This window comes from Hydractinia symbiolongicarpus, chromosome 8 (genome assembly GCF_029227915.1).
Source record: "Hydractinia symbiolongicarpus strain clone_291-10 chromosome 8, HSymV2.1, whole genome shotgun sequence".
Lineage (NCBI taxonomy): Eukaryota > Metazoa > Cnidaria > Hydrozoa > Anthoathecata > Hydractiniidae > Hydractinia > Hydractinia symbiolongicarpus.
In genome coordinates, this window is record NC_079882.1 from 8,349,907 (window position 1) to 8,364,597 (window position 14,691).

Genomic DNA, 14,691 nt, shown 5'->3' on the forward strand with positions numbered 1-14,691 from the left:
AACATGTTGATCAAAAAAGAAAACAGAATGAATGCGAATCGAAGGCAGCACCATCTAAAACACAAACAAGAAATAGCCGATTTTTATCAAAACCGAATAGAAATCCATACATTGGAAGAGTTGGCGTTTTCGCCATGCAAAGACATTATAAGGTGAAAGTTAATGTGTTTCAAAAGAAAGAGAAAGTAAGAGTGAAGAACGTAATTGTGGATGGTACAGTTGAAATGACGATTGAAGAAAATGTCAATTTTACCAAAATGAATGAAAAAGATCTTGAAATCACAGGCGTGGTTTCAATAACAGGACCAAATTACAGATTTACTTTCAAGTTGGACCAGAATATGACAGACAAAATGGAATGAAAAAATATTAAACGATAAAGTAATTAACCATGGCCTTTTTGATCCTGTACTAACAATTTTTCATGATAGAAGGGTACGAAGATACAGAGAAAATATAACGCGAAAAAACAAGAAGCGGCTTGAAGATTTCCGCCATTACAGATTTTTTTCTCATTAGAGATTTTAAAATTTGAAGTGGACCCTGAATACGGAGAATTATGGGGTACGCAAATAATTGAATATTCTCAATTATTATTGTACTCAATAAATAAAAAATAAAAAATTTACTTAGCTATATGAATTATTCTAAAATAACAGTTAAAATTTTAAGTGGATTTTTTAAAAACTGATCGGGAAAATTCTGAAAATTTCAAAATACAAATCTTGTATGTATAAACTTGCCGATTCGAATATTATAACTTTGGACGAGCTCAATTTAAATGGTGAAGTAGTTCATTGTTATTTAATTCAGCAATAAATACAAATTAGCATTTGAATATTTCAGTATTTAGTGTATTTAGCTCGTATTTTTATATTTCAGATTTAATTTTTCGGATTTGATAAATCAATGGTCCTTTTCGTAAGATTTTTAAAAATCAAGTATTTTCTAAAAAACCTTAGAAAAATATTTCGTGATACTTTGGGTAAGTTCAAGAAAGATTTTCAAGCAAATTAGGCACTTAAAGGGAGCTGATAATAAGCCAGTAACAGAATAGTTAGCCGTTTTTATAGCACGGTAGCTTAGTTGTTATAACTCTGACATTTTGTGCAGGAAAACAATACCCCTTGGCGCAACTTCTCTTACATGGCTTGGGTTAACACAAGTCATGCAAAAGAAATTGGTGAGAAGGCACATTGTGTGGGCTGTTGGATGTTGCTGGGAGTTGTCTGCGTGCTTAGCTCAAAATGAGCATTAAATATCCTAGGACTCACCATCTAAGCCATGGCTCCTGGAATTAATAGACAAGGTATATCCCTCAATATTTGTGAGGCTAGACATACAAAATATACAAATCATCTATTTATCTATGTAAAATAATTGTATATACAGTAAAATTAGCCGCTCATACAACTACTTATACAATAAATATTTTTTTTTACTTAAATTTCCACACTCTTCTTCCCATAGCCATGTATATTTATACAGATCCACATAAAGTTGTGCTTCAATTAAAACCAAAAAAAGGAACAAGAAACGATTGTTGAAAATAGTTATTAAATTTACTGTAGTCAGCAGAATGTCGTATTATTAAACAATAACACTATTCTGATTGCAAGAAAAAACATTAAAAAGACGTAGTTCAGTGCAAGCAACAATAAACTTTTGTCACGTTTCGACAATTTTTCTTCAATAAAAAAATCCTGTACACGAATATATTTTTTTTATCTGATTTTATCTGACAGAAGTTGGGTGTTTAGCCATGGAAATATTATGCAAAGCAGGACAAAGTTTTCTTGTTGCTGGCTCTTTAAGAAAAAAAGACGCTCTAATCATAGCACTATTTTATGTAGATAGCTAGCTCGATAGCTAAGTAACTTCACGACTATAGAAAGGGGTAGCTATGTCAGCGCCAATCAAAAGGAGGCCCAAGTCAGCACCAAAAATTGAGATAGCTAGCTAGCCAGCTCACTTCTCTCACTTGTAACTAAAATAATTTTTACCTGATAAAATACACCAATTTAAAGAATAGTGTTTAGCTCCCCAGCTGAATCCATAAAGCTACCACGCAACGACCAACCAAACCAGCAAAAGGCGAACAACGAAATGTTAGCACTTTCAGTCATAGCTGTACACAGAATGTTCTGGCCACACGAAGAGTACACAAACTCTGTTCGGATTGGTCGTTAAGTTGGCAAAGATTAAAATGAAGCATCTTCATTGGCTTTCGAGAAAATAAAAACTTAGGAGCGTCCAGGCTCTGGGCTGTCTCTATCTATCTCTCTATCTGAAATCATCTGCCAAACTTGCCATTCAACATCGAGATTGTCACTGGGTCACAGTCCGAATAAAAACAACATTGTTGAGATACACGATTCTTTACACAATGACATCAGTAACGTTTTCTGATTTGTTCGCTCGTGAAAACTCACTCATCAACACTTCAATTATGTTTACAACCTTGTCAGTAGCAGCAGAATGGTGTAGATTGTAGATTGTTCGCTCTCGCTTTTATTGTTGACTTATCTTTCGGTTGTAATCCTGCCAAAAGAGCGTATGATCCAGAAAAGATGAGAAAGCACTTGGTGTAACCTGCTTGCAAAACAATTTATCCTCAGAATTCCAGCAAATCTCACAAAAAAGCCCATAAAGCGATGCAAGTAGATCAAGTTCTCACGAGAGTTATTTTGTGTTTGTCTGCAAACGTAATTTCTGCAATGTCAAAAGAAATATATTTTATTGTAGAATGTGGTGTCTGTGGTGAGTGGTTCCACAAAGGATGCCTCCGCATTATTACTTAGTACTTCTTGAAATACTTTTGTAAAAGTCAAAAAAATATTATCATGAATTGCACACATTATAACGAAATGCTCAAAACAGAGAAGTTTTGCTCAACCTGAAAACAAGCTTTGTGTTGATTTAAAACATTTGCATGCTGGATATTTTAAATTCACTATAACAGTAAGCTTTCGAATTAGTCCATCCCGTTGTTGACAGAATAATTAAGGAAAAAAGTCTGTGTCTTGGTATCTTGATATCGAAAAATTATGTCAGTACGCTTGTTTTTTTAAAAAAAAATACGGAAGAAAACAGAATTCCAACAAAATGCATAAGTATACACTTATCCTGTGTCAATAGTAATTAAATCTCGCTATTAAAAAGATGCAACTACAATATATCCACAGTTGTGACACACTCAATTCTGTTGTTGAAAACCAAAGTTGTGTATGCTACTTTGCCTAGTCAGTTGCTAAAAGAACATTTTTACACAATGAAATCTTAAGACGTCTAGATGTAGCCATTAAGTTTGCGCACATTTACAGCAACTATATGGGGCCACCAGCGATATTGTGATTATTATTAAAATTATTTTATGAGGAAACGATCTGAAAGATGTGATTGTTCACGGTACACACGCTTTTTATAAGAATTTTAAAATTTAAACCGAGCTGTCCATTATTTTTTTTCTTAATTGTTTTTTCATTTATCTCTATTTTTCTTAACAATAGGCTTAAACACAATAGGTCAAAATAGAAACAAAGAATGACCAGCCTGGTTAAAATTTTGATATTCTTATACATCAAAACAGCTAATAGATTTTAAACTAAATATACACGGCGACTTAATTTACTCCTGACGTTGGTTGGTATGAAGATAGAAAGCTGGAAAACGTAAGACGTTTAATGCGCACCCGGTCACTGACCTGAACGTTGTGTTTAGTATTTTGAAGAAAAAATTAATATTTTTTGCGTTCGTGAAGTGTTGATCCACATGCGAAACAATTGTCCATTGTCAGACACTGCAAACATAAATCTATGTAGTATGTATAAATTTTAACGTTATTACGGAGTGGCCGACGTCTTAAGTTTTTTTTGTGTAATTATGTTACTTTAACAATGACTAGGCCAAGTGCCTAAAAATAGAATACTTAACAAAATAATTAATAGTGTATTGTTCTGAAAATTATTGAATAATTATTACAAGAAGCAAAAAAATAGCTTAGTTTAGCTACGAATAATATCAAAACGTTTTGATTTGATTTGGCAATAGCTTAGCAAAGATCAAAGAATACCGACTTCCGATAGTAATTTGTACAAAACTATATTTCTTTAGACAGGCAGACGTTACGGGTATCATAATATAGATATAAGCATTATCTTAAAATGCAAGAGCAGGATACAACGCGTGTTGTGTGTATTAATCAGGTGCAATTATTATTTCCAGCTGTAAGATGGAGATATACGACACTCCTTCGTTCATGTATTCTGTAAAATATGAACACCTTAAAAAATTATGGCAGTGAGACCTATCCGATAGATGCTATATCACTTGCAAAGCGTGGTGATATCTATCCGATACGTATTTCATGCCGATGTGGTACGTTTGACGGAGTCTAAGGTGCGTGAAATTTTTAACATTCATCGTTACAGAAATTTCAGACAGATTATATATAACGGTAATTTCCCGAATTTCTAGAAAATTCATATACATCAATAGAAATGGTAAATAAAAAATAATTAAAAGTTTTTTTAATATCATCCTGCCATAGCTTCTCAAGAGAAGAGAATTAATAAAAATCAGTTGTGGAATATTAAAACCTAATGAAGAAGATATGGCTTTAGAAGGAACCCGTATATTTTTAGTTCCCATTTTGTGGCTTGCTTTTTCAATTGTTTTATGCGTACAACTTTTAAAGCAAGAAGATTATGATGACAATTGGATATTTATTTTGTCGGCTGTTTTGTGGTTCCTGGTTACATTTGCGGTACAGACATTTATCGCCTGGCATTCTTGTAATTAGTGAGTTGTTGTCGTTGTAGTGTGCTACAATATTTTTTGATCAGTGTGACAGTGTTCTTCTTTTTTAGCGAATCAAAGCCGTACAAATTAACATGGATAAATGTCCCAGGTTTATGCTTCATCATCTGTATGATTGGTCCATACTGTTTTGCTTTGAATAAAATGACAAATGACATCAAAAAGGTAAATATTTCAAATTTATTTCAATATGAAGTGTTACCTTTGCTTTCTTTTTTTAAATAAACCACTAGTTTGACCTTCTCCACGGTTTCGCCCAGTGCTTAGAGCTGCACATTTTTTCAAATATTTCCTTGTCTCCTATAAAAAATAATAACTTTAGTTTAAAAATTTTACTTGGCCATGTTTAAATTTATACTATCTGTCAATATATGAAAGTTTAGGTGACTTCAAATAGGGATTTCATATATGGGTTGTTTTGCACGTGTATAAGTGCGATACATGTTTTTTTTTATTAGAAACTTGTTTGTAACAACATTTAGGTTGATAATTAAGTAAGCAGGCTTGCACGGGACTCAAGCTTAATTCTTCCTTTTTTAAAAATAAATTAATTAACGTGGTTTTCAAATTAATTAGGCGTTAATTAAGTGGGCGTAAATTCTTACTGGTGTTAATTTAGACTGCAATAAATAAGTTACAAGTTAATAAATAAACATTAATTTCTACGACTTACAAAAAAAATATTGAAAACGGTCGCGGGTAACCATAACCTGCCTTATCTTCTGCTGGTATATATATTCTCTTTTCCTACCTGTTCTCAGGACTGAAAAAGTAAACGAGATTGGCTAGATCAGGATTCTTTTAACTTTATTAAGCATATAGTAAACATATTTAGAATGAAGATGTTCCTGATTGGGATTTCGCTATTCTGCAAACAGTTATGCCAGTTCTGGTAATGACCAATCTAATATATCCTCTACCAGTACGTGAAAAAAAAAACAAAGCTGCTGGTACAGCCAGTGTTATGATTGGTTTCTTGAATGCGTTTGATATCTCAGACGTCATTACAGATTACAAATATATTCAACACTACAATACTGCAACTGAAGTTTGGTTTTTTGTCTCTATTGTAATATCAATCATATTACTCGCCTTTCCAATTGGTTTGGATGAAGAGGACGAAGATGATCCCAGAGATGGCAGAATTTTAAAATCTATAGTTTCTTTGATCTTTACGGATGTTTCATTTTGTGTTTTGAGAAGCATCGTAATGCATAAAGAAAATTCGTTAGCAATGGGTTTAGTTTTTGCATACAAAAATGCAATTTCAGCATGTATAAGTATTTATTTAATATCTAAGGAGTGCTGTTGCTCAAGTGAGTCATCAAAAAGTGATTCTAGCTGCTAATTAAGGATATGAAGAAAATTGTCAATCTTTCTACTACTGTATGAGATTTATTTTACATCATGAGCCTGTCACAAGCTCTGCATCAAGTCCTTTCACGCAATTTGGTCAAAATCGATACAAAGCCAACTTTGTATTGCTGGTATTAACTCCTCACATTCTACTTTGCATTTATTTTAGCGTAAATTTGATGCATTAAATCCAATTCAGTTAGAAAAAGAAAACACCCACCTAAAGTTTTAATGAGGTTTTTATTTTTCGTAGAAAAATGCAATGCGATGTATTCGACAACGATCTTTGTATTTCTTTAAAAATAAATTTCCCAAGGAATTCTTTGTATCTATATTCTTTTATTCTGAGAAATATTTTTAGTTTTCCAGGAATTCTTGTGTATATTTATTTACAACCACTTGCGAAACGTAGTAATGGAAAAAGTGAGGCTAGAGCACAAGTTTCTCGATAAACATGTTTTTTAAGTCGGTATCCCGTGGATATATCGTATATTTCGTGTTTCCATAGCACAACCTTTTTCTCACGCACAAACAGGCAGACGGAATACTGCTATTATTTAAAGAGACTAGCCTGAAGAGCCAACGTCGAACGACGGTTTAGGCCACAAGTAAATGTGTGACCCGGTGGTGAACAATCTGTGGAGCGCTTAATAAAAGCCGTAGTGCTTTAGTACATGTATATAATATGTCGAAAATCAAGTGAAGCGCATACACCATTATAGTTTTGCGACTGTAACATATTTTTCAAAAATAACATTCCCGCAACGAAGTTATATATATAGTGTTTTAGGTCTAATTTATTTTTCAAAATACAGTATACTCTCCAATTATCGGACACCATCGGTGTATGACGAAAGTGTCCGCTTTTTTTGAAGTATCCTCTTTCTGGAAAGTTTAACATTTTAAGCCGCAAATTAGAAAATAAAGCCGCTTTATCACAAAAGAAAAATAACAAATGATAATATAATATTAACATAATGATAACGAACCAAACTTTCAATCTTTACAGACCTTTAAAGTCTTTCAAACAAATTTCAACAAATGATGCATAAATGAATAAAGATGTTATTTTAAAACGTCTTTAATTAATTATTGTTTTCTGCTATTTATCTTGACGATGTCTGGTCTCTCCTCAGTGATGGAAAGAGTTTCTCTTTCCTCTCTATTGAGATCGTTTAGTTCTATAAGCTCGTCAAGCATTAGCGCTTTTTTAAATCACAGAATTATCATCAACTTCGTTGTCGTCATCAGATAAAGTCTCTTCTATATTTTCAGACTACTTTCGAATATATTCTTCTACACATTTTGTAGGGAGCTTACTTTCCAGTCTACTTCATCTGAAAAGAAATAGAGAAATGTATGTTCTAGCGCAGTCGCGTGCGCGCAATGCCGTGACGTCACAGTAAGTCAAAACAATTCCTAATAGTCACCGCACCATCCAAGACCTATAGTGATCATCATCATCCAATACCTAGTCCCTATTATTCACCACAATGACGTCATCAAGATTCTAGCAATAATCAACGCATGCGCAGTAAAGAGGGAATTTCCCTGAGGGAAATAACTGCGTTAGTTTTGACCGCTATGAAATCTTCTGACAATGTTAAAATTTTATATAATAAAGAATGAACACACATACGGTCAAACAATTACGAGATATCGCAAAAGGTCGTGGATTAACAGGGTATTATAGACTACGTAAAGCTAAATTAATTGCCTTATTGGATGTGCCACAGAGGCCACCCAGAAGGGTTGGACAACGAAAGCCAATAAGGCCGGTAACCATACTACCAACGCCGGAGGCCCAGGATATTTTCGAGAAACAGAAAATGTCGAAAAATCGATCGATCGTGAAATCCAAGATGCAGGAATAGTACAACTGGCTTGTGGAAGCTGTTCCAAGGCCTATAAAAGAGGGGGTCAAAGGTGCATATGCGATCCTTAAACGTACGGTTGTGGGATTCTATAGTAGGGTAGCAAACACAAGACCTACACTACATGATGAAGTCGAACAGGAGGCCGGGGAAGACTATTTGGAAGATATCCATAATCCCCACAATCAGCCGGGACGAGATTTTACACCGCAGGAAAATGAGCATGCTCTTCACAGGACCTTCCGGAGTTTCCGAATTCCCGGTATAGGAGGTGCCGACGTTGACGGGTATATCGGGAAGGTGCGGCCAAACGTATAAACCTTGTTTGAGACCATGCAGAAGATATGGGGTCAGCGAAGGTACAGCTGTCATTATGGATAAGGGGCTAATGAGAATGAGGAGAACATTGAGGTGAAAAAGGTCTTTCATACTAATATGGCCTCGGCATTCCAGGGTAACGACGTGGATGACATGCTGGATAGGATGTTCGCCTAGATCAAAACAGGCGTGGAAAATCCTGCACTACAATATCCCAAATTTCACACCTCGATGTGGACTTCCACAAATTGAGGTTAACAAGGGGTTCATCATATATACAAGGACCTAAATGGATAGGCTCCAAGAAGGCCATCATTAACCCAAAAAATGAGGATGAGGAGTGTTTCAGGTGGGGCATCATCGCTGGTCTACATTATGAGGAGATTGAAATAGATCCACAAAGAATCAGCAAGCTGAGGTCTTATGTAGACCTCTATAATTGGGAAGGTATAGAGTTCCTGACGAGTACCAAGTGCATGAGCAAATTCCAGACAATAAAGAGATTGCGGTAAACGTCCTATATATAACGGGGAAGAAGATAAACATTTTAAGTAGGTCAACGCACAACGGACGTAAGAAGCGGGTGAATCTACTCCTCCTTACAGATGACAAAAAGACTCACTACACAGCTGTCAAAAGCCTCTCGCGGCTCCTGGGTAGTGATACCTCAAAAAATACGGCAAAAATGCACTTCTGCCTAAATTGCTTACAGGCCTTCCCAACAATTGAATAGAAGGAAAAGCATTATAGGTACTGCATCGATCATGGGGAAGTCAAGATTACAATGCCAACAGAGGCTGAAAAATGGTTATATTATATATGCTGATTTCTAGAGTCTATTGATACCGATGGAATATGCAAGAGGTAAAAAGACCAAGAAGCTTAGCAAGCATGTACCATCCGGCTGGTGCATGTATAGCACATTTGCCTATGGGAATGTACCAGATCCCCTAAAAGTCTATAGGGGTGAGAAATGCGTTGCCCGCTTCGTTAACCATTTGGAGGATGAGGTGAAACGTCTCTATAATACCTACCCGCAGCAACCCATGTTGCCTCTAACAGAGGTCCTAAAAAGGGAACATGACGAGGCATCGAAATGCCCTATCTGTCTGAAACCTTTCGATGACAGCAAGAATAATCATAAAGTCGGGACCATTGCCACTATACCGGGCTGTATAGGGGCGCGGCGTATAACAGCTGTAATCTGAAGTATAAGATACCTAACCATATACCCGTGATATTCCATATCGGGGTATGACGCACATCTGTTCATAAAGGAATTAGGTGAAAAATATGATACTCAGGACATTGGGTGCATCGCCGAGAATACAGAGAAGTAAATCAGCTTCAATGTTAAAATCAAGTACCCCTTGGAGGTATGGCATATGGTGACGGGGAAAAGTAAAAGATCATAGAGATACGGTTTATCGAAAGTTGCCGATTCATGGTATCAAGCCTCTATAAATTGGCAAGTCACCTCATTGGAAAAAACGCCGCAGGTATGAAATGTAAGCAGTGTGCAGATACATGCCTGGAATTCCAGAGCATAGACACCGAATACATGGTAAAGTTTTGGTGTAAAAATTGCGACTCAAATACCACAAAGCAGCTTCATAAGGACCAGGTAAAGGCAAATGTACCATCCATGGACAAATTTATAGACAAAGATTATATCTTCAGGCTGATGCTGAGAAAAGGCGTGTACCCCTACGAGTACACGGATGGATGGCAGCGATTTGAGGAGTTGGAGCTACCTCCAATGAAGGCCTTCTACAGCAAGCTCAATATGAAGGGCATCAACGACAGGGATTATGCCTATGCAAAAGAGGTATGGGATGTCATTACCCCAGAGGATGATAATGTTACTATGGATGACTACTATGACATATACCTGACCATAGACGTCCTTTTGTTGGCCGACGTATTCGAGACATTTCAAGGCGTCTGCTTGGACAATTACAGCCTTGATCCCGCCCATTTCTACTCCGCACCCGGGTTGGCATGGAAGGCAGCCCTGAAATTTACCGGGATCAAGCTAGAACTCCTTACGGACCCTGACATGTTATTGATGTTCGAAAAAGGTATCCGAGGAGGTACACCCAGGCCGTACACCAGTATGCCAAAGCCAATAAGAAGTACATGGGAGAGCAGTACGATCCAGAGGTTGAATCCTCCTACCTGCAGTACCTCGACGCGAATAACTTGTATGGCTGGGCGATGCGTCAAGACCTTCCCACGGATGGATTTAAATGGGTGCGGAATGTTAAGGCATTCAATGAAAGGCGGATCGGGAAGCTCGTCGACGATAATAAGCATAGGTATATCCTAGAGGTTGATATTGATTATCCAGAGAGATTGCACGATAAACATAATGAGCTGCCGTTCCTACCCGAGCGCACGATGGTCCACAAGGTTGAGAAATTGGTACCAAATTTGGGGGACAAGCGGAAATATGTAGCACACATCGGGGCATTAAATGAGGCTATAAAACATGGGGTTAAATTGCAGAAAGTGCGCAGGGTCATCCGGTTCAACCAGAAGGCATGGCTTGCTGGCTATATAGGTAACAACACGAGTTGAGAACGGCTGCCAAAAACGAGTTTGAGAAAAACGTTTACAAGCTGATGAACCTCTCAGTATTTAGCTAGACCATGGAAAATATCAGAAATCACTGCAATATTCAGCTGGTTACAAACGAAGACAAGTACACGAAGCTTGTGATGAAGCTTAATTTCAGGGGTGGAAGCAGGTTCAACGAGCATCTGATAGGCGTTGAAATGGGCAAGACCGAGGTCAAGATGAATAAGCCGGCGTATATAGGCCAGGCCATCCTGGATATGTCATGTATGAGTTCCACTACGATTTCATGCAGCGTAAGTACGGTAGCAAGTTGCAGATCTGTTACATGGAGACGGAATAATTCGTATACCACATTCGAGCCCACGACTTTTACAAGGATATAGCCAACAATATTGAAGCAAGCTTCGATACAAGTGCCTATAATCCCGATGATGGAAGGCCCCTCCCAATAGGGAAAAACAAGAAGGTGGTAGGCTTGATGAAGGACGAATTAGGTGGCAAAATCATGACCGAGTTCGTCACCCTAAGGGCCAAGCTATATGCTTACAAGAGCCTTACAAAAGAGGGCGGTGACAGGAAAGCGAAAGGTGTGTCGCCAAGAAGTCGATGACCTTCGATGACTATCAACGATGTCTGGAAGAGGGCGTTGACGTCTACAAGAGACAAGTGCTAACCCAAAACAAGGGCCATAAGGTATACACGCAAGAGGTGAACAAGTTAACACTAAACAGGCCAGACGATAAGCGGGTTGTACAACCAGATCAAATTAAAACGCTTGCGAGGCCATTACCACCTAGCGTCCACAGGGGAATAAAATTGAGGCATGTCTGTATATAGCCATACTCATGTCCTATGCCCTGATCGCATTTTGCTTCCTCATATATCGACGTATAATAAAAGGAATGTCCGACATTGCACAAGTATTCGACAATGCCTCCGCAGAATATTAAAATATTGAAAAGCCCATCAATAAACGCCATGCTTTGAGGGAGGCCCTACGCAAGGGCAAAGGGCATCTCCTGCCCAGAAATTGTACGAAGGCCTTTGTCAACAAGGTCCCAGAGGAGGCTATCGACAAGGTACATACAGAGTATGTACAACGGGAACTTCAGGAGAAGGGAGAAAAGACCGCAAAAGCTCTGTCAACCCATGATATAAGCCTATATGCCAACATGATAGGGAATTTTGTGGATATTGACAGTGTCGAGGAGCTAAGAAAGGATATTGAGGATGACCCTATTATTAAAGACTCCTTCGCGAACTTGAGTATACTGGTCTACTGTACATCTGACAAATATCTTGCGTCTATTTTAATTGTTGGGCATACAGTCTGACATATCAGCAAAAAGAAGGATGCTGGGAAGGAGGCGGATACGACGGAGGAGACGGCATCATAAGATGAATGAGTGAAGAACAACAAAAACGAGAGGAGAGAGTTATAAGAACAAAACCATCGAAGAATGAGGGTCGTGTTGCTGCAGGCAAGAGACTTGCCGAATGGAACCGAAAGAACAAGGCAGACTTAAAAAAGAACGTGGGCAAAGAACCTTCACAGGAGGATAAGGAACCTGCGGTAGGTTCTAGCAAGTCGATGGGCAGTGTCACATCTATGGAATCGGAGCGATAGCTGTGATTGCTATAGGTGTCGGGGTTTGGTATATGTTTGGAAGGCTAAAAATGAGCCCAATAAGCCGGTGGATAATCCGGAGCCTCAGCATGGTAAAACCCGGCCTATCCCCAGCATGCAATGAATTTTTGCTAAAAATAATAACACCTAATTATAAATGGCAACAAGCAAACATGATGAAAATATGGGACCAAAGTCCCAAAGAGTCGTTTCATACACGATACTAATCGCCATGGGTGGAAAGAAAACCTTGGGGGTTTCCATACCAGGTGCTAAGATGGACATTGAGGATGGTTTGAAACTAGCAGGGTATATGAGTGCAGTGATTCTGTTCGACGAATATGCAGTTAAGCAAGGATGGTACAAAAAACACTGATACCTCCAAAATAAATGTCCAGTAAAAACTCGTGTTTGTCCTAAGGACAAATAAAAATAATGGAAGAGGAGGCCAAACATTGCCATAAATGTTTAAAAACCCTACCATTGAACCAGTTCAAGGCAAAGGGTAAAGGGCAGCTGACAAAAATTCATTCCCTGCCTTGATCTTGGGAGAGTATCAAAAGGCAATGCCAAACGTCGCATTTACATGCAACCCTTATACGAACTAATAATTCTCCTACAGGACCATATCCAGGCCCAGTTTAATGAGAGATATACCTGGGAAAATTATGGGAGACATGTTAATAACAAGGTACGATTCAGATACGATGAAACGTTTAACCGCCCAACGCTTGCCGAAGTCACCAATGCATTACGGCGGGCACAATATGTTATAACAAATGGAGATCAGATGCTGTAGCATCTGCAAAAATATATTATACCTCGATTGATTCAAAATCAGGGGCAATAGCCGAACCCAGACCTGCTTGGCCTGCCTAGCCAAGGCCAAACGGAGACGGGCGACTCGTAAAAATAGGGACATCGAAGACGTTGAAATGATTAATCCCCTTACTATTGATAAAGAAATTAGGGGGTTTCAGCAGGATAAGAATTACCTACTTTTGTATACCCTGTTCACATACAACATTATACCTCAGTATATCGAACTTATCGCTTCCCCCGCAATGGGGGAACCGGAGAAGGCAAGGCTCGTTGAAAGGTACCGTAAGGTATAGCGATGCCTGAGGGGTAAGTTAAGGTATACTCCACCACCCCTCGAATACAAGACTCGAGGGACTAAGCTCTACCTGCCTGTCAGGGATCCTTGGTGAATAACCATGCAGTTACATGGGCATGTGGGTCATGCTTTGGAGTATAACCAAAATTTTATAATCAAAAGTGGAGCGAATATTGAAATAAAAATGCTGGATGTTGTAAGAGTACCGCATTCAGCAATATTTACAGATCCGACGTCTTGTGGCAAGACACAAAGTGCTTTGAACATCCTTGAAAATGAATACTAGGGACACTTCCACAATATTGTCATTCTATGCCCGACTATACGGTGGGACACTACATGCCTAGAAAGAGCCTCATTGTGGAGGGATGATTATGTATTTATGATAGACCCCAAGGACCAACTTTTCGAATGGGTTGCGAAACTATCCTCATTAATGGCAGGCGAAGAGACGTTGTTTGTGATTGATGACGTCATTGCCAACGAGGGCCTAGATAAACGTCGACAATCCCTACTTGAACTTTCTATCAGCGGTAGGCATTGTAGGCATAGTTTATGGCTCTTAACTTAATCGTATACTGCTCTGCCCAAGAATCTGAGGAGACAGAAGAAACAGCTCTTCCTCTGGTTTCCTCATGAGCGCTCGGATATGAAAATGATAGACGAGAAACCAACATGATCCCCGACTGGGATGATATAAAAGCCTGTCTGAAGAGGTCCAAACATGCATGTCTATACTTAAGGCTTGAATATCCCGGAGCTTGGAATATTTTGGAGTGAGCACAACTCGTGTTTGTCCTCGGAGGCAAAAACGAATCAATATGGAAGGAAAATGTAAGTGCTGAAACTGTAAACTCTCCTTATCTTTAGAAATTTCAGAACTAAGGGAAAAGGTCAACCGATATGCATATGCTGTCTGGATAAAGCAAGGGCGTATCAAGGGCGTAACAACTGCCTCCATCAAAGGGTGGGCATATTGTAGGGATTGTGGCGGTAGTCAA

At 38.3% G+C, this 14,691-nt stretch overlaps 1 protein-coding gene across 2 annotated transcripts; it reads left to right on the top strand.

The window, feature by feature from the left end:
• Positions 1-4,376: 4,376 nt before the first annotated feature.
• LOC130655805 (uncharacterized) lies at positions 4,377-6,771 on the top strand. Of its 2 annotated transcripts, none has more exons than XM_057458605.1 (3): positions 4,377-4,800; positions 4,869-4,983; positions 5,654-6,771. In XM_057458605.1, the coding sequence occupies exons 1-3, from the start codon at positions 4,613-4,615 to the stop codon at positions 6,164-6,166; spliced, it is 816 nt and encodes a 271-aa protein (XP_057314588.1). In that variant the 5' UTR covers positions 4,377-4,612; the 3' UTR covers positions 6,167-6,771. The 2 variants fall into 2 exon arrangements, with proteins under 2 accessions (XP_057314588.1, XP_057314589.1); XM_057458606.1 differs by having other exon boundaries at positions 4,563-4,765.
• Positions 6,772-14,691: the final 7,920 nt, after the last annotated feature.